Below are 26,362 nucleotides of genomic sequence, written 5' to 3'. Positions count from 1 at the left end.
GCTGGTATGCTTTTAGGTATAGAGGAATTGATGGAGATTTATTTATGCCCTAGTTTCATCTCCTAAGTCCTAACTGTTGGCATTTGGGTTTAAGCAGATAGAGTTTTAAGACTTGGGAATAATGAATGATCTGGTCTGATACATTTCAGAGAGAGAGTCCTTAACTTGCATGTCAAGTATATGGATACTATTATGTAGATCAACTATTTAGGGTGTAATTGCTGGATCAAACTTAGAACACTAGCTATATGTCTTTATTTTTTTGGTCATTGCCGAGTAACAATTTGTGGATACACCATTAGGCAGTGATGTGATATATCTACATGCAAATTAAATATTCAATTATTTTTACGAAAATATCTAAGAACTGTATCAAAGAGTAACCAACTAAACTCTATTAACGCCACAGGGCGAGCTCTTCTAGAGCTAGTGAGAGTTAAACTTAGGTGACCACAATTATAGTCTTGACTCAGTTACTAACTCACTAACCCCTTGGAGGGAATAGACCCTTTAGTAATATCATTTTAATAAGAGAAAATACAAGGCTCCTTTTAACTTAGAACAGCTTAAGTGCTCCAGGTGTATCCATACATCAAATGTTAAGGTGTCTTGCATATTGTATTTATAATTTTTACGAATTTTTCTTGCTTTTCAGTTTTGAAAAATTGTAACAAAAAAATTCATTAAAGAATTCCAATATTATGTATGTTAGAGAAGAAAAGTCTCACATTAAAAAAGTGACAAACAAAAATATAACTTATAATTAGGTGGCTCGCACTTAACTTTACCAAAGCTTTTTGTGTTAAAACTCAACACCTAATGAGTGGTTAAGTCACGGCAATATCGATACAATAATGAGCCACATGTCACGTTTGTTGCTTTTTAACACCATCAATTGAAACCACATTATAAATATCATGTTTTTCCAATGGTGAGATTAACAAACATGACAAATCGGATAGATTGAGACTTTGCATGATTTGGCACGCTGGGAGGTGCCATGGGGGCACATGTGAAGTGCAATGACATGTAGGAATTTGCTAAACCTTATTGCTAACAATATTTTTATTGAAACTTCTGTACCATAAGCTCACAATTTGTACAACATGGTTTTTAGAACATGTTCCAATTGAGGAACACCGAAACTGCGAAAGAATTTTATTATTTTTTGCGTTGAAAAACCATAAAGAAAATTTGCATTATAATTTTTTAGTTTTGTTAGTTCGGGAAGTGTTTAAAAATTATTTTTTGTGAATGAAAAAATTTTGGTGAGAGAATATGAACATGCAATTTTGACAAAAAATCATGTGCTATAGTCTATAATTTTAGATAAATAACGGTTTTTTATTTAAGAAAGTTTTTTTTTTCTATGAAAGAAAAAGAATTACACAAAACAAAACAACGATAACACCCTAAACCTAAACTCTTTTTTATTTTTTATTTTTTTTTAAAGAAAGTTATAGGGTACAGTTTTCACAGAGTTGGGACAATAGTAGTTAGTTTATGATTTTTAACTTTTTATTTTCTCTTTCTTATTTTTATAATAAATAAACTATTTTGTATTCAATATTATATATTATTAATCATAACCCAAGTGACAAGTTAAAGAATTTAAAAAAAAAGTCATTCATTGTGATAAGAAAAAACAGTTAAAGAATTAAAATCTTACGATGACATCAATAATTAAGATAATGTCATGTAACCACCATACCCACGAGTTGGTAAGAACCTCCAGGTGTGGAACCCCCACACCCGAGTTCTAATTCCGTCAATGTTGATTGGAGTTAAATCTCAATATATTTTTAGTGATTAAGGGGGAGGAAGCGTTCTGACATGATCACCGGTACGGATTAGTTTCTGGGCCTAAAAAGCCTTTGAGAAACCGTGTGATCTTGATCAAAAAAAGATAATGTGGTGAACTTCAATTCATTAATACATCAACGTCATTGTAAAATTTTCACTTATAGCCTACCAGTCACGCTGCTTATACCCTTCCATTTGACTAAAAGTAACATTATGTAAGAGACTCATTTGTTGTCCAGATACATTGGACTTTCAAAGTTGGGGTTAAATTTTATACAATAGATTGTACTAGGAATTAGGAAACCAATGTTAAAAGGTTCATGTTCTTCTAAAAAAACAAAAAAATAAAATGTTAAAGGTTCATCATCAGTACATGGTTTCTGATGAGATCTTGAGCTGGGTTTGAACACCCTCAATCACTTGATGGGTTGCCTAGACTTCACTAAGTCCAGAAATCTGGTGTCCATATTAGCGAAGGGACTTGCAATATGGACTAGGATCTCAAGCCCGTATGCAGAAGGGTTAGAGACTATAATGCACGTGCCGAGTCTATGGGACAGTAATTAAATAGGGCCCATAATTTTGATGTATGTGACAGAAAGAGTAAAGGCGCATCAAAAGTTAAAAATCATCATAATGGTTGCAAAGTGATGTGAAATGTTTTTTTTTTTTTAAATTTTTTTGTTTGCATTCTATATAGTTAGAAATCTTAACAAACTATTGATAGTCTACTAAAGGGAAGACTTAATACAGTTAAAATTCTGTAAATTAATAGTCTTCAGTCAAGAAAATTCTATTAATTTAGCGAATTCTAAATAATCGATAAATTAATAACTTATAAATTTATCAAATTATTCTTTATTTTCTTAGATATTGTTGTATTTTGTTTGATATGCTATGTTGATTGACCAGCAGATAATTGAAAGTGTCATGGACTATTGGAAAATGATCAAGATGATGAAGTTGAAGACGATAGTTCTATTATGAAGCCCGTTTCGCGAAAAGAAGCTCTCAAAGTAGTGTGACATTGAGTCATTGAATAATTTTTTTGTTGCAGCCTGAGAAAACTACACCGGCCTGTTTAAAAAAAGAATAAAAGTCAGAGATGAGATTCAAGGTAACATCAATTTCAAGAAGAAATAAACAACGATTGAGTCATTCTTTATGAAGGCCTCATAGTCGAATCATAAACACTAAGTATCAAGAAATTATTAATTTATATATTGCATGAAGTCTATATGAATTTTTTTTTTTTAAAATGTAATATCTTATAAATTTATCAAATTATTAATTTAACATGTTATCCCCATATTAGGACCGGCTAAAAATATTATTTTATTGAGGTTATTAATTTATCGAGTATTAAATGATTGAGATTCATATAGAAATTAGTGAATAAAATTATAAAAATAAAACTTAAATTCATAATTTTATAATTTTATTTTTATTTTAACAGATCAATTCCAAGGCATAAATGAATCTCAACCAGCAAATCTAATGCCTAATCCTTAAAAGATCATGACCATCAAATCATTTCTAAAAGTTAAAACCCCATTTGTCAGCACTTAAAAAGAAGATGATTGGAGTTTTTTTATCACGGTTTAAAAACAGGTTTACCCATAGTCTACTCATCCTTTGGCTCTAGGATAAAGCTTCCCTCACTCTCCGAAAGCAAAAAAGTGTCACTTTAGGACTCCTCTCTCTCCCTCCCTCTCCCTCTCTCTCTCTCTGCAAATTCTCATTGGCAACATCGGCGTCGTTTCCTCGCAAAAAGTAATAAAACCAGACGGTTTGTGTTTTTTTTGGTTCCCAATTCCCAAATATGACCAATTCTCCTTTTATCCTCTCAAACACGGAGCCACCATTAGCACTGCCTGCAACCTCCGTCGCCGCCCTTCCTCTTCTCCACTCCTCCACAATGATCTTCTTCTTCTACTGAAACCCAATACCACACAGTCATGGATAGTCTCGGCGGCCCATCGAACACCAACAAGTCCCGGTTGATCGGAGACTACATACTGGGCCCGAAAGTCGGGTCGGGCTCGTTCGCCGTCGTGTGGCGCTCGACCCATCGCCAACTGGGTATTGAAGTTGCGGTGAAGGAGATTGACAAGAAACACTTGAGCCCAAAAGTCAGCGAGAGTTTACTTAAGGAAATTTCGATTCTTAGCACCATAAACCATCCCAATATTATTCACCTTTTTGAGGCCATCCAGGTAGCTTTTTTCTTTTTCTTTCTGGGTTTTGAGAGCGTTTGAATTCTGGGTATTGAACTGTTTTGGGTTTTAAATGTGGGTTCTTTTGGGTTTTGTAGACCAAGGAAAGAATTTACCTTGTGCTGGAGTACTGTGATGGTGGTGACTTGGCGGCTTATATACAGCGCCATGGGAAAGTTTCGGAAACTGTGGCCAGGCACTTCATGAGGCAATTGGGTATTGTGTTCTATGCTCGGTTTGATTGTTTTTGGTAGTGTAGTTCATCTTTATGGTGTTTACTTATTTGGGTTTGTGCCCGAAGTTGAATTGTAGCTCTAGAATTGGATAAAAGTTAAAAGCTTTCTTTAATGATTGGGGAGTTTGGTGTGTGTGCTTTTATGGGGAGAATTGATTTCTGGATGGTTAGGTTCTGAGTTATGATTAGGATGAGTGGGAATGCTCTTGTTAGTGATCATAAGGCTTTGATTCTCTTCCACATTAGCTATTTTTATACCTATTCTGGTGAGTGGTTATGTGGATTTTGACATGTTTAATTTGGTTGTCCTGAGCAGCTGCAGGATTGCAAGTGCTTCAGGAAAAGCACCTCATCCACCGGGATTTAAAACCACAGGTAAGGTGTACCTTGTTGGGTTATTATGTTATATTTTAGGTGATTTAACTCTGACCGTCATTCTAATAAGCACATCAGTCAGCCAAAAATTGCAAATTGCCAAATTTGTCGGGTATTCTGCTTTTTTTTTGATTGGTCGTGCTTGTGGCTCATGAGAACTTTTTTGACATATTCTCAATCAATGTATAACTATGTAGCACCCACACGTCATTGTATAAACTTCTATGACGTTGACAATTTTGGCTTAAATTTAGGTTTGTTTGTTACTTACTTGGTTTCTCGTTGAATTTGTAGAACTTGCTCTTGTCAGCCAATGAGGAAACCCCACTATTGAAGATAGGGGACTTTGGTTTTGCAAGGTAGGATCCTAAATAATCTATTTATTGTGAAGTTTACTGCTGCAACCTAAGTAAAATCTCCGCTATCTGTCCAGTAAATGGTACTTATATAGCTTTGTGGTGCTTGTATTTGGTCCTGCCATGATAACATTTTCCCAGTAGAAAGGTTCATAGCTAATATATTCCACCAACACCGGTTTAGCACTATCCCAATTTTGGCCTGCTTAGAAGGACGAGGACCCAATAAACTTCATGTCCATTTACATTATTAGTTGTCAGGTTAGTCTTAAGCTCATACAATTTTGCGCCTTCAACATAACCATGTGGTAAAAAGAGTTCTGCTTTTTTGAACTTCAGCTTCTTCCCTTTCTGTCATCCAAATTTATTGTTCTTAATCTGTGGCTTATGGAAGTACTATACTAGTGAGAATGAAACAGCATGAACTGAAGCAGAGAAGTTACTTGGAGAAGTTTATTAAAATGATCAGTCCTTCTATATGCAGAAGATCGTTTTTCTAAAAGTATTTCTGAAGCAGCCTCTTTTGTCAAGAATAATTCAAAAACCTTAGTAAATTCTTTTGGCAATATAAAATTGTAAATATTGGTGACACACTGACACATATTTCAACATGTAACTGGTACTTGGTCTTTTTTTTTCTCTCTTCCCCCTTTTCCTTCTGGAGTCATTAAATATTTGATTCACCTGTCTTGCAGATCTGTCACACCCCAAGACTTGGCTGACACACTTTGTGGTTCACCATTATACATGGCTCCAGAGATTATTCTGAATCAAAAATATGATGCAAAGGTGATAGATTGTGAAAGTGACATTATTGACATGATTTTAAGCATCTTTGCCAGTCTTATGTCATATTTGACTTATTGTTATGGTCTTTGCAGGCTGATTTATGGAGTGTTGGAGCAATTTTATATCAGCTGGTGACTGGGAAGCTACCGTTTGATGGGAATAGTCAATTACAGGTTTTTGGAAGAATCCTTAGATTTCCTTTTGTAGGAAAATTTTAAGATTTGCCATGCACATCCTTAAGAAATAAGCCACTGGAAGGGCTAGTAAGAAAGTTATATATTTGAAGGAGCTATATTGTTTTTTAATCATTTTTCTGCTATATACAGCTTTTTCATAATGTTCTGACATCTACTGAGCTGCGGTTTCCACAAGGTGCTTTGGAAGAATTGCATCCAGATTGTGTAGATCTCTGCAGAAGCCTTTTGCGTCTAAATCCAGGTAATGATTGCTATTTTAAGGCATCTCTGATATTGTGCTTGTGTCACACAAGTTGTGTGTAATTAATCAATTTAGAAATTCAAGGATGGGAGAAGATACTCCAACTGTCATATGAATATCCAAAGTTACTAAACTCTTCAAAATAGCTAACAGTGTAAAAATCAAACCTTCTATGCAGTTGAGCGACTGTCGTTTCAGGAGTTCTTCAATCACAAGTTTCTCAGAGAAGTGAGGTAAAGCATTTCATTTCATAGCTTATAATTGTATTATATATTGGTTATGGATGCATTTGGCAATTAGTACAAATTGAGTATCAATTTTATATGTACATATAATAGCAGTTTATTATGTCCACATATATTCGTAGTGAAGCTGAAATTGAAGGAGCAATAATTTCTTTTTTCGTAATCTGCAGGGTGATGGTGGAAGTTGAACACACTCCACCACTTAAATCAACGGGTGAACAGCCTAGTTCTTCTGGCTCCAATACGATGTTGCAATTGCATGCCAGGCATCCCATCAACTCCTCTATTGGAAATCTGAGTTTAGATTCAGCTGCACATATTAAAGGTCTTGTGCCAGATTTTTCATGTGATAAGCCGAGGAAATCTGTTAATCAAGATCCAAACTTACAGGATCAGCTCCGAGGTTTGTATTTCTGTTTGTAGTTCCCTCTGTATGCCGGTGCTTTATTTTAATTACTTTAATTTGGTTTTTACAGTTTCGGATTCAATGGAGTCCATTGAAAAAGATTACGTAATGGTTAATTCTCATTTTGCATCGATGGAGAGTTTCTCATATTACCTTGAACACTCCCTGCAACTTGATTCCACAACTAGAGCTTCTATCTGTGCTTCAAAGCAGAAAGATCATGGTATACCACGTGTCATCAAAACAGAGGAGCTGGCAGCTGGTTCTCTTGGTGGGGGAAGTTCACAAACTCAAGGATCAGTTATAGAACCAGCATCTTGTGCATCGACTCTGTTACTGGAAGTGCAAGGACTGTCTATATTGCATCCTTCGACCAGGCTCCATCTGTTACATCAGCATGCTCAGGTCCTTGCTGATCTTTCTCAGGAAAAGGTACGTCACTTGCAAGTTTTCATTTGGAACATGTACATATAGGCAGAGATTGATATTTTTTACAGTAGGTGTAATTCAATTTTTTACAGAGAAGTCTCTCTATCTCTCTCTTGTATAGAAGTAATGGTTACTTTTGGTTGCAGTACAATGCAGGACTGTATCTAGAGTCATTTTCAGTTGAACTAGTTGTTTTGGCCATATGGAAGAAAGCTCTTCAAATTTGCAGCAGTTGGCTGGCATCAATTGAAAAGGATGAACCCGAAAGCAGTTCAGCAAATGCATCCTCAGTTGTTCAGGGTGGCTTGTCGCTAAACAATTCAGAAAATGTAGACTTTACTAGGCCGTCATCTGTTTCAGTTTGGGCCGAGCAAGGTTTCCTAGTTGCATTTGATCGCGCAGAGAAGTTATCCTATCATGTCCAAGATATGGATGGTTAGACGTTCAATATGTAAAAATGATTTTGCTGGTTTTACCATGTATATATTGCTCATTGTGTCATTTATATTGTAGGTGCTGCTGAAGTACCAGATGCGATGGAAATTATATTCCAAAAAGCTCTAGACGTTGGGACAAAAGCCGCTGTGAGTTCCTTTTATGCTGCCATTTTATTTATTTATTTATTCATATAAATTTGCATTCTTGTTTGCAGATGACACTATCTTTTGACTGTGTAGACTTTGTCTATGTTCTAGGTTGACGAGTATATGGAGAACAAGGGTAGTGCAGCAGCATTGTACACCAAAGCTATGCTTCTGCTCTCTTTTATTGCAGGAGAAGCAACCTCTCTGCCCTAAGCCCTCCATTTTACTTGGCTCCGGCTAATAAGAAGCGAGTCCAACAATACATGGTAAACTTGGAGTCCCATCGGATCAAGTTTCTCAAACCAGATCCCACTCCTGTTCAAGTTAAAGACTCCATTACTAAGTAAATATTACTGGTGTACAGCCATTCTCAACGAACTACCTTTTTTTTGTGCATATTACCCGTTTGGTGTAAATTGTGGTCAGATCAGCAGGCAGTTTTTGGAACTTTGGGGAATGATGGGGATGGACACGACTTTATTACGTGACTGATGGTGATGATGATTATTAACAGTGACAAATATTTACTATAGGGAAGTGTGTAGTAGACCACAGGCAATATCGAGCGAGATTACCTTCATTGCACGAGTTTTGTGTAAATAACTTTTCTATTCTTTCTATGGTCACAATTGTAAATATGGGTAGTGGCTGTACTCAAGCTTGGCTATAGCAAGTGCCAAACTACACTTATGGCAATCAGTTCTCACTAATTGGCTCTTGGTGTGCAAAAACTCTGATCTTTCTTCCCCATTGGCCTTTGTATATTCATGTATGTATCCCTCTTAGTCATCTCTCTTTTCATCTGTGCATAAGGTGACACAATGATTGTACACAACTGGTCGTAGGAAAGAATAACACATTTTTTCTCACTAGTGAAACTGGATCTTATCATCCCCATATTTGACCAAAAAACCAAGACATCCGACTCTTCCAAGGTATATTCCACCATTGAACTATTTCAGTGTATAATGATGCTTGCATTCCGGTGTACGAGGACCATTCTCACAACAGCCAGAACAATAAGAAAGCATCACTCTTTATTTTCAGTGTAAATGCAAAAGCTTCTCATCACATCTGAAAATATGTCTACAGTTCAGCTGCAAGAACTACAAGCACAATCAAGTGGCCTGTAACCAATTGCATGAGACGGAAATCTATAAGCAGCAGAAGTATGGGTAGACTTCGAAATTTCTATCTGATAAGCAGCTTTAAAAGTGCCATATCATGGCCGATCTAATGAAGAAAGTCTTCAAGTGCATTTGCAAAGGTCCAAGGTAGTGAATGAGTAAATGCAAGACATATATACGGTACACACACCCAGACAAGTTCCTGATCTCCCTAACTTGAAAATTCAAATGAAACGCAAAGGAATATAATATACTGAAGGGGGAAACAATAACATTACTTGCAAAAGCAAGGTTTCCTCTGATTTTGCATGCAATATCGAATGTCAAGTTGAAGCTTCCCCTTCCAAGCGAAGCCTCTTGGGACCTTTCTCTTCACAATGGCTGCTGGCATTTGCCACCCTGTTCTCATTGGCCTCTACAGAGCACCTTTTGTAAGGCTTGAATCCTGTTCGACGAGCCTTTAGCTTTCCATATCCCAGGCCTAATGTCAACAGCCCCCCTGCACCGTTGAGCCCTCCTGGTGGTGATGCAATTTTCTCCACTTCTGGGTGACAAAATGGTGCCCAGGCCTTGCTGTTCAGGTCTAACATTAGAGATCTTCCGTCTTTCTCACCACTATTTTGCTGTCCTTCTATAGTGTCCTGATGCCCCTTATCATTCAGGTCAGGTGGAGGTGAAAAACTCTGGGGCAATACCTCTCTTGAGAATAATGCTTGAAAAGCCATTCGCCCCTAAAAAAGATAGTATAATTGATGAGAGAACAATTAAATCATAAACAGTTGTCCAAATAGATACACTAAACAAATGTGTTTAAATACCTCTTCAGAGACTTCTTTCCATGAATCATTCATGTGTCTCTCTTTCCAAGAATCACTCATGTTGCTTATACTTCTAGTGCGGCGATAACTAGACTCAGAAGCTGGGTTTATGTCAGGTTCTTTTAGTTCTTCCTCACCTTTTTCTTGCTTCTCTAATGCATCCGTCTCTACTTCGCTGCAGGAAGTTGTGTTTGAACCACATGAAGAACGGTCCACCTATGTATTTTTTTTGCAAGATAAGAAATACTGGTTTATTGAAACTAGAGGAAAAGTACAAAGTATTGAAAGGAGGACTAGTAGTGAGTTATGTTAGCTGATCAATTTTTATGGAAAACCTTTTTTCTGCTCTTGGCTTTGTTTTCAGGAAAAAAAAAATTTATTATTGAAATTAGGGAAAAGTACAAAATAACTGAAACAGGACTAGTAGTCCACTCTGACAATATTAAAGGAAAACCTGTTTTTTGCTCTTTGCTTTGTTCAAATCTTGAACTTCAGTTGTTGCTAGGTCCTCATTATCATCAGCTTTTGATCCAATATCAGGCTTTGCACCTCCATTTTCAGAGTCTGATGAGGTTGTGGTTGGTGATTTTGGAGGTGAATGTTGTTCTTGCACAGCTTCTGACTGTTCTGGGTCCTGCAGTTGATCCTGCAAGCAAGGAACTTGAAGAGAATCCTGTCCTTTCTTTGTCTCGGCTGCAGGAGCTTGATCATTGTCCATTGATGAAACTCCAGTCATGGGCACGGGCACAGGACAGCTAAAGCTAGTTTGAAGAGGAGCGCACAAGGGGAGCAATCCATGGGCTGCCCACCATGCAGTTGCTGCAGCTACAGTCGCAGCAGCAATTGCTGCCATATTTGGAGGGGAGTTCATTTGGCTAGATGGAAAACCTCCGGCAGAGCATGCTGGAGAACATTCCTTGTTCTCTGCATTCGTGTAAGGCCAGAATGTCGCTGCAAAGCTAGCCGCAGCATGGGCTGCAGGGTTTTGTAGCAGAGAAGACACAATAAGACTTGAAAATGTGGAGGAAAGAGATGAGTGGTAGTCCTCTTGATTGTGGTGGAATGGGGTAAATGGAGGTGGAATAGCTGGAAATGATTGGTCAATACAAGATCTTGATACATTACTTTCATGTTCAGTAGTAGTAGTAGATGCAGCTGGATTTGTAAACAGGTTAGGCTGTACACGAATCTTTCCCATAGGATGAAATACAGAATCCTGGAATGAAAATGACAAATCTGGGGTTGTAGTTTGATTACATTCTCCTACGCTCCCATCCAGTATGTGTATAGGAACGTTCCTCGGGCAGGTCGGAGTACTTCGCATCCCATCTGTTGGCAATGAACAATTCAAATCATCTGCTTTCTCACCTTGAACCAACTTAAAAGCATTAGTGTTCTCCAACTTTGAGGCTTCACTTGTGGCATTATCTTGAACTATCTTTTTGGCATCAGTTTTCTTCAAATTCTCATTTCCTTTAAGTTCAATAGTGACATAAGATTCATTGCCATCTCGAGGGATTACCTTTTTCACTGAAGGCACATACTCTCTAAAAGTGCAAGCATTTCTGAGTACCGCCTGTGCAGGTTTGGAACTTTTGTTTGCAGAAGACACAGAGGAGCAGTGAGACTCTGAGAGTAAGGTGAAGACTTCTGAGCAACTTTCATCTTTGTTTTCTTTTCCATAACTTAGCTTTTCTTCTCCACTGGATCTCTGCTAATCAAGTCGCAGGTCAAGTAAAAGTTACATAAAGAAAGAGTAAAATGAGAACTATTAAAAGTCCTTATCCTTAAAGAATAAAAATAATAACCTCATCGAGTGGTCCTTTCTCCAAGTCCACTGCTTGTTTACAATGTGAAGAAGAAGCTGATGACACAAGTTTTCCATCCTTTGCTCCGACATGCGACGTGGACCATGTTGGAGCAGCTTCACTAGACTTCCGAGGATAAGGATTGCTTGGTTTCCTTTTAGGGCGTGGAGGCGGAATATCTATGTCAATTGATTGTCCTACAGGAACACCTTTACTGCCTGCCTCCTTCTCCAGCTGGAAGTTAAACATTCTTTTCGTCAGTGATAATGAATTTAAATAGAAAATTTACTGGGCACCAAAAGCAGTGGTCTAATGGAGTTCAATGTCTCAAATACTCTGTTGAAAATGAAATAGCTCAAGTATCAATAATTTAACCTACATTTTTGGAAACATGTACCTAATAAATAGTGCGGCAAATGTCTAGAGATGGGAGACTAGTTCATATCAGTGTAGTGTGTAACCATGGTTATGTTATCTGCAATCCCGGAGGGAGACGAGAACAACAAGAATAATAAAAACCCTTGGTATATGGTCTAGAGTATTGATATGAAAAGATGATGGCTGGAAACTGGTACTGGTTTCCAGGAGTATGCCATTAAAATACACGACTCCTGATGAGTGCAGAAGCTTTCTGTATGAAGTTCAGAGGAAGAGCCATTCTGGAACCATGAGTCAAAACAAGGATGCCTACTGATAACCCCAGGGAACAGCGGACAGTTGGCCTCACTATATATCGGCAGTGAGAGATGTTTCCAATTGCATCCATGACCAGCAGAGCTTGATGACATACTAACCTATTCAAATTGACTGACCAACAAACTTTGTTTACGAATTGTTTCCTTCTTTGTATTCTAATTTATTATTTATAATCTTTCAACCAGATTAGGGTTTGCTTTGAAATCCAGCATGGGGTGGAGGTGTACCAGAGTAAAGGTTTTGCTATTTAGACATGCTGCATTGACCTCCAAATGCCCTGATGGGAGGGGAAGCCTCGCACCCAGATCCAAGAGCTATTTTTTTTTCTAAATTAATTAATTTATCTCATTCTTAGGTGTGTTTTTATAAGACACCTGGGCTAATTAACGAGTGAAAGCCATTACCTACTTGTGGAGACAAGATTCAATGCCAAGTCTTCTAGAATGCCAAGTTCACTATAAATCTAGCTATTAAGTAACAAGGTCACCAAGAAACATTGGTTTAATGATCTATCCTACAATTAGTATAAATTTTATCCAACAAATTTTGAACCAATTTTTTACCAGAAAATCAACATAATGTACAGGACCTATATCTTTCTTTAGTTGCAACTCTTAGGATCATCATACTTCCTCACAACTTAATTCTTCCAGTTTCCAATATAGGTATTAGTAATGTACTACCATCTTCACCTTAGCAAAACTTAATTATGGAATTATAGTGCCGGATAGCCTAGCACTCAGACTCAAAGCCATATCACTCAATTGTCTGCCACATCCATACCACTTTGGTTACTCAGGAAACACACTAAGCAGTAGAACAATACTATTCAGAAAGAACAGTATAATCTAAGAAGCATGGAAACGGGTACAGGTACGGGTAGGGTACGGTTCGATACGAGGAAACAGAAATTTAAAAAAATTATAATGATACTATACAAAGGCCTCAATGCACAAGAAATCTGATTATCCTTCTCATGGTATATAAAATATTAAATTTTAGCAATCAAACATTATTGAACACTCAAGACTTCAGCATTGCCATAATCTGGAGCATTTGAAGCAAATGAATACCTGAGATACCAAAAATACTCAAACTCTCACCTAAAAGATAGCTAGAGTGGTGACCCATCAAACATTTTCTATGCAATCTTAACTGAATCAGTGGTCACTTGAATCGCAATGACATAATTACATGAGAAGAGGGGTATTTGGCCAAACCAAACCCCTTTTTCTTCTAGAATAGGAAAAATCGTGTGTCCGGGTATGATGATCGGAGGGAAGAGTGAGGGAACAAGATCCTATAAGTAGATGTTTACAGAGACTAAACAGAGGAAACTCAGAAATTTCATGTCTTAATATTAAACAAAGTCAGCACAAAACTTATATCATACTTGTTGTCCAGGATTTACTGACTGGCAGCCAATTCTTTTTGCAAATTTCAAAACATTTCAATAGTAATAATCTAAGTGAGGAGAGTCAAATGACTTTAATCCAGGTGCAGGTGGTATTATTACTAGGTCGATATTGGGTTGTGAATACTAGATTGATCTTGTGATATCTGTTTCTGAATTAAGTAGCACTGTAGATTGAGATAACCTCAACTGCCCTTTTCATTATTTTGTCTACTAAGAACAGGAAAATTACTGTTCAGATCTATAAGCCTTCTTGGGAAGTCTTTCAAGTATGGACAAATGTGTTTGGTAGAGTTTGAAGCCGCATTAGTTGGTCAGCTGGTCAAAGGGCAACAGATGTTGGATTCTGGATCAATATGTCAGGGAGAGGTAGTGTCATCTTGGGATGATATGCACCTTCATCAAGAGAGAAAAAAATTTGTATGCAAAATTTGTTTAAGAAAAATCAATACTTGATTCTGGTTTTATTGAAATGTTAGCTGATCCTTCATTGAATGCATGCCAAATTTTGAAAAAGAAAACAGAAGTCGGAAAGTTTGTGTACAGAAATCAATGATCTCTTATTTTCCCAAAGCAAAAGAAAATGCATCGGCAACAGAATATTAAAAGGTGAAAACAAACAAGTTATCGCATGTAATCATGGAGAGAGAGAGAGAGAGAGAGAGAGAGAGAGAGGTATGTGTTCAGTAAATGTAAGGAGATAACTTGCATTTGTCATTGAACGAAAAATAAACAAAAGAAACAATGTTTGAAATGAATCTTATATCTGTGGGTCTCCACTGTTGAACCCTTGTGAGTTCTAAAAAAGCAAGATTAGAACAGAGCATATTTCATATCGTTTTTTTAAAAGTAATCAGCCAATTAAAAGAATCTATGAAATAAATCTCAAGAACCTATTTGGGCATGACACCAAGTTCGACTGCTATCGGGTCATCAAAATCCTAGGATAGCACCAAGTTCCAAACTTTAATAGCACCTACCTAAATTTCTATTTTCCTGTACAGTTATTCCGAAAGAATTTCAAAAACCATGCACACTTCCAAACCTGTAGCCTCCATTTCACCTTTAAACCTGTAGTAAAGTTTCTATCTTTGAAGCCTAAGGTTGTCCGCTGTAAGTGAGTCACTTCATGTCTTTCAGGTTAAACTTATCCAAAGCTAGTAGATTTCAGTTAACTTTCCCTTCTGTTTAGAATTAATTAACCTTACTCACCATATAAGCAAAACTATATACAGGTCACATACACTTGAGGGAAAAAACTTGAGACTTGTTACAGGCTACAGTCAACTTCAGGTTCTTTTGAAGGATAATCAAGGAAATCTGATCCCATGACCCTGAAACTCGTGAAACACTAGACCAAAAACTTGTTTGGATGCTCACCAGGCAAATACTGATTTATACACCATAGCAGCTTGCATGCACAAATTAAAGTTCTAGTGGACAACCCAATAGCTAAATCATCTAACAAGTAAATTACTAGAAGTCTGCAAACATCATTTCCAATATGCAGAGAGACTAAATCAGCATATATATCAAAGTCAGCATCTTGGATCTGGATCTGGATCTGGATCTCTCTCATATAATGGGCTAGGAAAAAAAAAACCCTTCATTTGATATATTCCTAAACCCCAAAGGCATAAGCATCATTCTTTTTTTTTTCCTTCGAAAAGGATCCAAAGGGAGAGCGCTAAGGCTGGAAGGACTATACTACATATCATATACTGCTACAGTTTACTTGACAATATAAAAAGAATGGAACTGTGTTTGTTCCAAGTATGAATTCTATGATTCAGTCAATTCATGTAGGTTCTGATATGGCATGTGCAAGCATTAATAAACATTTTAAGCACAAAATAGTTTCAGTCAGTTCCATGTATTGCTTGCCCCAATCAACCATCCAGTTGCAGTTTGAGTAGCGGATTCAGCTCACATTCACAAGAGCCTCAAGTACTGGGCCGTCTTTTATATATAATAACTAGACAATATACAGCTAACAAGCATATGAGAGAACAAGTACCTTCTACCAGACTAGCATTTACAAGAACCTCTAACGGCCCTCAGAGTATCTCACAGACAAATGACAAGATGACATGGTTATGTAGTTATTAGTCATGGCAATGAAATTATATGCAACCTGCTATGGAGAGCAAAATTATCAACTATGTTTCATAAAATCCTAAACGTGCAATTCAAAGGATCAATGTTGTGTATAACCAAACCATAAGAAGCAAAGCACACATCTTGCAAAAGAAGAAGATGAAAAGGTATGGATGGACCTTTGAAAAGAACTTCTGTGCATGACTTCGGATCTGCACAGCAGTCTTTGTTCCTATATGTTCTGCAAACCACAACGTAACAACAGATGAGGAAAAAGATTGAGACGATGACCCCAACTTAGGAAAAACAATACAGCAATATATCATGTCAAAACTGTTAACATGAGCTATTTAGGGATTCAGCTTGAAGCAGTAGATGCTAACAAGATATTCAGTACGAAAATAAACAGGAGGAAGAGCCTAAAGTTAAAGGTCATTCGAATTTTAACCTTCAATGCGCTGCCATGCTCGCCCGTAGAGCTTCAAGGCTTCAAGAAACCTATTATGCTCCTCCTCAGTCCACCGCTCTCGCTGCTTGGTAATAGTATATGGCTTTCTTGCCTACCATTAGGATTCCACAATTCAGCTACTTACCATTTACTACAAAATTAAAATTTTAAACCAAAAAGAGTTCCAGTTTTGTTACCTTAACGATCAAATCTTCCCCAGATGAGAAATTGTCCATTACTGGACCCGGGCAGCTGAGCGCTGCTTCAAATCCTCTCTAACCAGCAAAGTATATAACAAGAACCTTCTTTCATTAGTGAAAGCACCGAGCGCTATTACTAGTAAAGCCGTCGTGGTTTTACTACTCAAACTTAGCTTACAAGGGGCTACTACTACTGCAAAAGAAACACAGGAATGGGTAGAGATCCGTCTCTGATTTATAGCAGCACAATTGAGCATTCGAATTTCTCACGGAAACCGAAGCTATTTAGATACTCATATATAACAAAAATTGATCAATAACAATTTCAGAATCCACCGAAACCACATAGAGAGAGGATCAGAGAGTTGCTTCACCGAATGAACTAAAATAAATTTCCTTATTCATGATCCTCACCAAAATGAACCCGAAGAAGAAGAAGACGCCAAAACCTTTAACTACGAAAAAAAAAAAACAAGGGCAACACGCAGAGAAAAAGAAATTTCGATCAGTAAACCTGCAACCATTTCCATATATCCTCTGCAAAATCTTAACCTCTGTTTGGTTGCCGACCAAATCGAAATATCAAAGTTTCATTGCTCAAATCTGAGCTTTGTTCATCACTTACTGAGCTGAGCCTCACTCATTGAATTCAAAACTCAATAGCTCAAAGCTCAAAGCTCAAATTCATCATCAATATTTTCAACTTAATTTCGCATCAGCAACCAAAGAGAGTAAGAGACAAGCTCAATTCCTAAGGAAACGAGAGAGAAAGAGTACCTTCCATGGCGGATGAGAGCTCTCTCCGCGACTGAGACACCAGCCGGAATTGTCACCGCACACTCGCCGGTGACGGCATAGTTTCCGGCAATGGAGAGATCTAATAGCCTCGAAAAACTTGATCGGCACAATCGAAACTAAACACGAAAATCTCCAGAGCAAAAGCAAAGAGTATAAGAGAGGGAGTGGGAACCTGGTAGAAGAAAGCGAACTATAACACCCTCACACACCACCAGAAGCTCTCTCTCTCTCTCTCTCTCTCAGTTCTTGTGAGCAAGGAGCAATCTCAGCCACTATTTTTTCTTGTGGATTTTTGATTTTCTGTTTTTTTTTTTCCTTATGGCTGCTGTAGTCTGAGAGCCCTCTAGAGCCTCAAGATCGCGCCAAGTGTCGCAGATTTAGCGGCTCAGTTCGTCCTAGCCCACAAGCGCTTTTTCCTTTCTTTTTCAATTTTTTTTTAAAATTCTTTTTCCCAGCGTCGATTCTCGTCCACAAGCTCCCTTCCCCCCTCGAAGGCTAAGTCTGTAAAAGCGTCTCCAGCTGTGCGCCGTGGGGCCCTCCACTGACGTGGTGGTGGAGTTCACCGGCGGTTACCGGTCAGATGGTACGGACGCGGGGACAAAAGGCAGGGGATTGGGCCGACGTGGATAGTGTGGAAACCGCTACGTGCAAAGAGACAAGGGGGGTGTGCATGACCGGTCAAAAGATTTTGCCGAAGGGGTCTCGTGCGGTGCACGTGACGGAACATGAGGTGGCGAACTGGTGGTGACAGTGATCCGGTACTGTTGGTGTTGCGGTGTGAACAACCCACTACTTTTCTTGGCGAAATCAGAAGCGTTCACGTCACGGAGGTGAAGCGATCTGTGCCGTACGTTTTGTTAGGCCGCGGATTATAGGGGAATCATGTGACGCGCCTACTTTGTGAAGAGAGAGAGAGATTCAGAAGCTTCTGGGTGGCTCTAATGTCGTTTTGCCATTTTGGTTGGGTATTTTCGTTTGGGTATGGGTTTGGGGCCTCTCTATTGTTTTAGTTTTGGGCTTTTTCATTATCTGTAGTTTGGTACTTGGCCTAGTTCTCTTTTGCCTTGTAGGCTTGTTCCAAATACACTTCACTTTGTTACATCCGTCGATACGATCATATTATCCCAAGAATTGATCGAACACAAAAGCAAATCATAACAAAACTTGTCTTGAGACAATGTATGAACTAGACATTTGACGTTAGATGTAAGGTTTAGGCGCTCTTTAATAACACTAATTTATTTGAGTAACAAAACGGTTATAGTTGATTTTCAGATGATTTGTTATAAATTTGGTGTTAGAGCATGATTACTTCATATTTTAATCGGTCATAATTGGCCTCCATCTGCATCACCAATTATGCAAATGCAAGATACAAGAATCTTTTATAAATTTTAAGTCATATCATAATTGAACATCATAACTCGAATTTTTATTCATTTGCATCTATCTGCATCACCAGTTATGCTTATCAAAATAGGCCTACATCAAGCTCTATATTCCAAGCCGTCATAATTGGCCTTACTCGAGTTTTGGAATTTAGATCATGGTTAGGCCTTAATTCGTTTTGCACTTGGGCAGTGGCCACAGTGGAACATTGTAAACCAGAAGACCACATTTTCTTCCAAGGCCAACTAGACGGTGGTCACTCTCATTTTACAAAGGGGTTCCCTCCTTAGAAGGGGATTACTTTGACTTGAGTGAACGTAGCTCACACAAGTCCAAAATGGATTGTGCTTGACTAATTCGTATAAATCTTTATTAATAATCAGAATAAATGAACTAAAATGAAGATGAATAATCAGTCTCTCAATATCAACCATTCAACTCCGGCCATGAATATAAAAGATGCACACGAAATGAAAGCAATAGAATTTGACCTTTTGTAAACAACAACAACAACAAAAGAAAAAAAAGAAAAAAAACACCAGCACTATTAATTATTCACTTCATCAAAAGAGATCAATTTCCTGAACTTCATCCATCTCTTCTCCCATACAACAGCCTCATAATTCTCGAAGGAATCATCTTCCTTGACAGATATGACGAGCCGATACTTGACGCCTGCTACGACCTGAGTCTCTCCCCGGACCACGCTCTGAAACACCAAGTTCTTCTTCTGGGATTGGTTGTACTCCGACACGGCGAACTCTGCAATCTCCTTCACATGGGGATCACCGATGTTCTCAATGGGTCTCCAACCACCGACTACAATGACCTCGCTGTCTGCGAAGGCCTTGACCAGAGGAAGGAGGAGAGCAAAAAGAGCGAGGACAAGGTGGTGCCGACTCATCCTGGCCGTTAATTTAGTGTATATCCTTAGAAATACAACTCAGATCATGAAAACAAGAGTTATTGGATGACGATAACGTACAAATATACTTCTTATTATTTCCTAACTTTCCTCGGCGTTACTTGGGTACAAAGAACAGGAAAACTGTTAAACCGACCGGTAAATTAAATGTGATATTTAAGATGCATGCATTCAGGAAGAGTCGAGAGGCGGCGCGCGGTGGATCGGTGCAAGGATCCAAATGATATGGCGAATTAAGCTGCCTCAGATGAGATCAATCAGTGATCATCTCCTTATATTGAGCATTTGAGCAAGAGAATCGAGCAGCGGCTAATAGCTAGCGTTGTAGTATGTACTATCTCGTTTGTTAGTAAAACTCTGATGCAATTAATGCAACCATATATGGCTTAGCTGATATGTGCTCCTGAAGAAAAACGTGTTGAGGTTCTCTGAATACCGAAAAGTAGGAAAAGTAGACGACGTCGATTGTCGTTCAGTAGTAAATCGATATGCCAGAAATCGGCACATTTTATTTATTTTTCCTTTATTCAATACACATGTTTTTTTATATTTTTTTTTATAATCTTTTTGATGTATTAATCCATGCTAAATTTGATTGACTCAAAAAATAAACAAAATTTTCTATTAATTAATAAGCAAAGGGCTTTGGACAAGTTCAAGCGTTGTGTTTTATTGTAATCTGATAATTGTCGGCTTAGTATACCTTCTAGTCCATCTTATTTAACCTTCATTTCAAACCATACTTGGTTTGTACCTGTTTCCAAATCTGATTGGAATGTCATTTTAAACAATTTTAATTAATTAAACTCATTTTGAGAGAAAATTAAGAGAGTGAATTGTGACTGCATAATATAAAAAAAATTATTTTCATCATTATAAATATTTCATGTGTTTATATCTAAGTATGTGTATGGTGATGATTCTTTATATGGATGTTTTCGTGTTGGTTTATTTACGCTAGATTGTCTGTTTCAAGCATATATTTCGTGATGATATTATGCTATTGCATATAACCTGACATCTACTTTCCTTGCACTGATGTTGTTTTTTTCCAAGTGTATGGATGTTTTCTGTGTTGTTTTATGTACATTATTCGCAATAAAGAAGAGTACTGTGTTGAACATGAGGTTAGAGATTAGATGTAGAATGTGGATTTGTATGGATGTTTTTCGTGTTGGTCTAATTATTTACGTTATCTACATAAAAAAATAGGTTTTCTTGTTGAGCATGAGGGCAGGCATAAAATGTGGAATGTGGATGACATTAGGTCATTGTCGGTACATTTAAGAGTAAAATCTCCAAATAACAATTGAACTATGGCGAAATGCAACGAAGTTTCATAAAAAATTTCATTGAAAGATAGCTGATAAAATAAAGGTGAAATTTTTTGATAAAACACAAAAGGAAAAGAATTTGCAAGTAATGCGGTTAATTTGTTTGAAAAATTATAAAGTTTATAGAAAATGCAAGGGTTATGAATTTGCCCACGGCCAATTATGATTATCTTTTACTAGCTCAATATTTCATTTCACTCGGATCAAAAGAAAATCCTCTAAAGGTCTAATTTTCCCCACAATTTTTTTTTCTCGTATCTGTGGATTTACGGAGCCGTTCTAAAGAGGACGTCCGCACTTTCGCTAAAGTGCGGACGGCTACGCTGCAACTCGGCTCGGGGCGCGACGGAGCGGCGGGGGTTGCCGGAAGGACGCCAGGGGTCGAGTGGAGAGATCTGCAGTCGGTGGAGTCGTCGGCGACATCGTTGCAGCGCTGCCCAGAAAACCTGCAGTTGCAGGTCGGGTTGCTGCCCAGAACCTGCAACCCCGACCTCCTCCGACCTCGAACGCTGCCCAGAACCGTCCGAGATGCCTCCGGCCTCCCTCCTGCAAGCCGTGTGCCGTCGTCGCCGCCTGGATCGCCTCCTCTGCGTCGCCGTCCGCTTTGGAACGGGCCTATATATATATATATATATGTTTTAGGGAAACAATATTTGAGAGAATTGAGTCGTTGTTTCATTGATAATAAGAGTCTATTTATATAGAGGATTACAAGCATAGAGACAGAGTTGTACATGGAAACATAATCGTACATTGATTGGATATCTCCTAAGATTCTCTGAGAATATCTCTAATTAAAACTCTATTACCACTAAGTCAAGTAACCTAGAGTTTGGCCCAGACACAATTCAGATTTCCTTAAACATTCCCCTTGTGTCACTCAAATGCAGTGCTTCTCTTGTTGCCTCGTTAAAAACTTTGCCGAGTAACAAAAACCCTGTGGGACAAAAATAATCTCGGTCGAAGGGGAAAAAGAGCACAACACACCCTTCATGTTTCGAGACCATACGTGTAGACATCTCCCCCTGATGTCTGCATCTCCCTCTGATGACAACGGTCATGGGAGATCGGATAACTTCCGTAAACGATGCTACCAACACCTTTGAACGAAGAGGATTCTTTTCAGGATCAAGACTTCGGACGATCATAAGGGTGCTTGAAGGCTTTGACCCTGTCAAAATGCCTAAGCATCTATCAACACGATGCTCAAGTTCCAAACCGAGACATAATCGTGTTCTCCCAAAATTCTTCATCTCAAACTCGGATTTCAAGTGTTCAACTGACAGGACCCGCCCCATATTTCACTCTGAAATCCGAAGTGGCCATGAGGGCCCACCTTAGAAGAAATTCTACCAAAAATTTGGCGAAACTTCCCCTAAAAATGGACTACCCAAAACCTGTAGAAAGATATTTAAACTTCTAAACCATTCATCATTATTCTCCTGGAGCCACCCTGCTCCCCAAATCACAACATCTTCTAATTCACATTACACAAATCTCAACTTAAAAACATTAATTCCACGGTTATCAGAGCAATTCTAAAACAGGTGTAATAGAATAAAAAGTAAAGAGGATAAATGATCGATAAATTCTACAATGCGGAAGCAGTGGCAACTATGCCTCAACTCTATGTACGCCCAACCTCAACTAATCTAGCTTGCAAACTGGGCATTTGAAACCAAAGGGCCCAGGGGAAAAGTATTGAAAAACACGTTAGTGTGAGTGGACAAAAATAAACAATCAAGATAATTTAAATGAAGTAAACTAGAATACTTTCCCACTTATTTAAATTTATAAAACCTCGATGCATGCAATGTTTATAAAACATATTTCTTTAAACTCAAAATCTAATGAAAACATACCAGCCCGCTGGTTAAGAGAAATCGGACTAGCCCAGCTAGTCAAGTAATAATAGGATATGGGGAAGAAGAAATCATCATACGGGTAAAGGAGCCCCTTAGGCTCTACCTTGTCACGCCCCGAATTTTGAAATAAGGATTCAAATCCGAAACATGACTAATAACAATACAAATAACGTTCTGAATTTTTCTCTCAGAAACAACCACTAGTTACACCTCTTGATATTACATAAACCAAATCCTCAAGCTACTTATTACAGCGCACACTCACCAAATCAAATTGTAAAGCTCAAATGAGTATAATTCTCCTCACAAAAACAAATGCTGTAAATCTAATACTAATACTCTAAACCGCACGATCACTGCCCTGATTCTCCTGACCTGTGAGATTACCCGCTACACAATTTGAATAGTGTACCGGGAATTGCAACAACACAAAACCCGGTAAGCTTTTGACAGCTCGTGAGTAAACAAGAAAGAACTATTGATTGATCAAATTACAATTCTTATAACTCAAGTAAACAATCAACAAATATTGCAAACATTAATATGTGAAATAACATTAAAGTAATACATGCTTGATCACAACCAACAAATATTGCAACACATGCTTGATTTTCATTTTACTAACACCTTCACATATTCAAAATATATCATAGATAGATATTTGATCAAAATAACATAAGAATACTGATCACAACCAACAAATATTGTAACATTAATATGTGAAATAACAATAAAGCAACACATGCTTGATTTTCTTTTTACTAACACCTTCACATATTCAAAATATATCATAGATAGATATTTGATCAAAATAACATAAGAATACTGATCACAACCAACAAATATTGTAACATTAATATGTGAAATAACAATAAAGCAACACATGCTTGATTTTCTTTTTACTAACACCTTCACATATTCAAAATATATCATAGATAGATATTTGATCAAAATAACATAAGTATACTTCTCTTTTTTAGTGAATTTTCAGATTAACTGGTAACAGATCATAAATCCACGTGCTAGGGTCCATAATACCAAAGCACGGGTAAGCCGCAGCATACCAAGGCCACTACCAAGGCATGTATACTCAAAGTAAGCACCCTTCCTAAGAGTATAATAGTGCACTATCTGAAGGGACTAGAGCCCACAGCTTAACAACCACGAAGCACAACCACGAAGCACAACCACGAAGCATAACCACGAAGCATAACCACGAAGCATAACCACGAAGCACCACGAAGCACATTTACCAGTAATTCACTTAAGCACGGGGTTGTTGAAATCACCTTGCTTCATAATTGTACTTTTCAGACATAATCAATTTCACAACATACAATCTTTATAAATTATAGATCGTATATATGTATATGTACACCCATATAGAGAGATATATTATTTCAAGACAAATCTTTACTTCTTAAAATAATTTCCACATATTCACAATTGGGCATATAAAATAGCTTTCACACCACATGATCAACATTTCATTATTCAACAATTAAATGGGAGATTAATAGCTTGAATAATATCCAATCCATTCTCAATCATTTCATCATACCAATCACACATCAACCAAAATATATATTCCACGTAAATATATATGGGGGGTGAAATTTGCACACCCCTCTTTACATTTGGCACACCATTCCTAATTTTTTTAATATTTTGTAATCTCCTCTTATATTTATTTTCCATATTACCCTTCTTCTCCAACATTTTTCTTCAGTCTCTCTCTCTCTCTCTTTATCTCTCGCTCTCGTGCTCCTACCGACGACCCGATTCCACCTTCGCCGTTCGGCCACGACACGACAGCGGACCACTATCAATCGAAGCGTCTCTTCATCGTCGACTTCTTGGTGGTCTCGGATCATCCAGGCATTAGCTGTAGAAAGAGAATCGAAGGCCCGAGTTCATGATCCTCTGACGGTTTCTGGGCAAGTTCCGGCAACTCCGGCGTCTGGCCACCCCACGACGGCGCATCGGCGCCGTTCTCTTCGACTCGATGTCGTCGTCACACTTATTATGGTAGTTCGTTCAATTGTTGACTGTGGAGGAAGAATCGACGACGAGAAGGTTTTGGAGCTCTGGCGGTCATCATCGAATTCCGACCACTAGGACACCACTGGAGTCGTCCTTGACCTGGATCTTCATGCACCGGAGGCGCTTGCGATACCCCCACTGCAAAACAAACTCGGACGTTGTCTTTTTATCAGAGCTTCAAATATTTTGGGCAGTAATACGACAGATCTCACCTTTCTAATTGAGATTGGTATGATTGCGTCATTGCTTTGCTTGTGACTCTTGACGAGATCAGATCAGTACTTTGGATCTTCAATGGGTTCGACACAGTCCATGCAAGTGGTGGAAGAGAGCGAAGAAGACGAAGAAGAAGAAGAGGAGGAGGAGGAAGGAGAAGAGATCAACGGCATTGGCGCTCCCATCACAAGTGAATTGGACAAGGATGATGATTTGGTCAAGAAGGTTCTGGAACAAGAGCCCAAGATGCTCTACCACACATCCGCATCGCCGCTCTCGCCTCAGCTCTGCAACTGGTCTGTTCTCTCTCTGATTGAGAGGATGAGATGCAGCTTTGAGTTGGTGGGAGAAGAAGGGTAATATGGGAAATAAATATATGAGGAGATTAGAAAATATTAAAAAATTAGGAAGGGTGTGCCAAATGTAAAGAGGGGTGTGCAAATTTCACCCCCATATATATATACGCAATCATCCGCTTAGGAATGACTACTAATACCAACTATAGTTCAAGCATAAAAACCGTGAAATTCATTTGTATAATAAAATCATTTTACTTACCTATGGACCGTAGTTGATCAAGTCCATATGATTTAAAACAAATATTTATTCCATAAATATTTTCACATAATTGCGATATTTTCACACAATTGCGACAAAAATAAAGTAATTAAATTTATTCGGTTCGTAATATGAACCACGTGAGGTTTACTCACCTCTAATCCAGCTGCGTTGTCACGCCCCTGATTTTACACACATGAAAATCGATATATATAACCCCATAATTATATATGCGTGAACGTCCAGTCATCAATACAAATACCTGGAATCTTTTTCCCTTTAACTTACACAGATATTGATGCCCTGAACCCTCAAAGTGAATATAAACTCGCTCCATAGAGTTATATATTACAATGCTTACGAAATAAATTGTCAACAACAAAATAAAACGTAAATGCAACTCAGAGTAACTATACAACGGAAGTCCTTATCAACGGTAAAGTCACAAAGATAGCTTCCTACCATAAAGCTGCACAGGCGTCACCTCAGCTTCAGCCACGATCTCCTCGACCTGCAGGATTAACCCCTACACCATTCCATTGAATAGTGCACCGGGTTCCACACAACAAACCTGGTAAGCTTATGAAGCTCGTATGAGTAACTCAAAACCAATTACACAAATTTCACAAAAGCCTTCTGCTCATAACCTTAATCCTAGCATCCAATTACACAAATTTCGGTCAAACAAGACTTCCTCAAGAAATGTTTAACGCCATCCTAACGCACTACGGTGAATTCCAACATCACACT

General features: G+C 38.1%; 3 protein-coding genes across 5 annotated transcripts; 1 reads left to right on the top strand and 2 right to left on the bottom strand.

Moving 5' to 3' along the window:
- Positions 1-3,455: 3,455 nt before the first annotated feature.
- LOC112182181 (serine/threonine-protein kinase ATG1a-like) lies at positions 3,456-8,745 on the top strand. The gene is given in 14 exon segments (XM_024320632.2): positions 3,456-4,019; positions 4,118-4,235; positions 4,571-4,629; positions 4,924-4,988; positions 5,681-5,774; positions 5,867-5,947; positions 6,101-6,212; positions 6,391-6,445; positions 6,628-6,860; positions 6,934-7,295; positions 7,439-7,727; positions 7,806-7,876; positions 7,988-8,084; positions 8,087-8,745. Coding segments are annotated over 14 exon segments (2,031 nt in total). The 5' UTR covers positions 3,456-3,761; the 3' UTR covers positions 8,224-8,745.
- Positions 8,746-8,894: 149 nt separating this feature from the next.
- Positions 8,895-17,558, bottom strand: LOC112182180 (protein LATE ELONGATED HYPOCOTYL). 3 transcript variants are annotated; one of them, XM_024320630.2, is made up of 9 exons: positions 17,262-17,558; positions 16,899-16,939; positions 16,482-16,677; positions 16,285-16,396; positions 16,016-16,077; positions 11,630-11,863; positions 10,276-11,532; positions 9,822-10,037; positions 8,895-9,734 (listed from the first exon to the last, which is right to left on the bottom strand). In XM_024320630.2, the coding sequence occupies exons 3-9, from the start codon at positions 16,518-16,520 to the stop codon at positions 9,327-9,329; spliced, it is 2,328 nt and encodes a 775-aa protein (XP_024176398.1). In that variant the 5' UTR covers positions 16,521-16,677; positions 16,899-16,939; positions 17,262-17,558; the 3' UTR covers positions 8,895-9,326. The 3 variants fall into 3 exon arrangements, with proteins under 3 accessions (XP_024176398.1, XP_040373725.1, XP_024176399.1); XM_040517791.1 differs by having other exon boundaries at positions 16,482-16,939; XM_024320631.2 differs by lacking the exon at positions 16,899-16,939.
- A 1,566-nt stretch (positions 17,559-19,124) lies between these two features.
- On the bottom strand, positions 19,125-19,658 carry LOC112181684 (cysteine proteinase inhibitor 5). Its single transcript, XM_024320075.2, has one exon. It carries the CDS (start codon positions 19,573-19,575, stop codon positions 19,219-19,221), a length of 357 nt encoding a protein of 118 aa, XP_024175843.1. The 5' UTR covers positions 19,576-19,658; the 3' UTR covers positions 19,125-19,218.
- Between the last annotated feature and the right edge of the window lie 6,704 nt (positions 19,659-26,362).

This window comes from Rosa chinensis, chromosome 1 (genome assembly GCF_002994745.2).
Source record: "Rosa chinensis cultivar Old Blush chromosome 1, RchiOBHm-V2, whole genome shotgun sequence".
In the NCBI taxonomy this organism is placed as follows: domain Eukaryota; kingdom Viridiplantae; phylum Streptophyta; class Magnoliopsida; order Rosales; family Rosaceae; genus Rosa; species Rosa chinensis.
Note: the sequence above shows the minus strand (reverse complement) of the source record. Positions and strands in the feature narration are given on the sequence as shown.

What these genes read in the sequence shown, in the direction of transcription:
- LOC112182180 (XM_040517791.1), bottom strand. Translation starts at nt 16,520, where the DNA reads ATGGACAATTTCTCATCTGGGGAAGATTTGATCGTTAAG. An exon ending in GGGAAGATTTGATCGTTAAG is followed by an intron (nt 16,397 to 16,481) that starts GTAACAAAACTG and finishes TCCTAATGGTAG; the next exon opens with GCAAGAAAGCCATATACTAT. An exon ending in AAGCAAAGAGCAAAAAACAG is followed by an intron (nt 10,038 to 10,275) that starts GTTTTCCTTTAA and finishes AAAAATACATAG; the next exon opens with GTGGACCGTTCTTCATGTGG.
- LOC112181684 (XM_024320075.2), bottom strand. Translation starts at nt 19,575, where the DNA reads ATGAGTCGGCACCACCTTGTCCTCGCTCTTTTTGCTCTCCTCCTTCCT.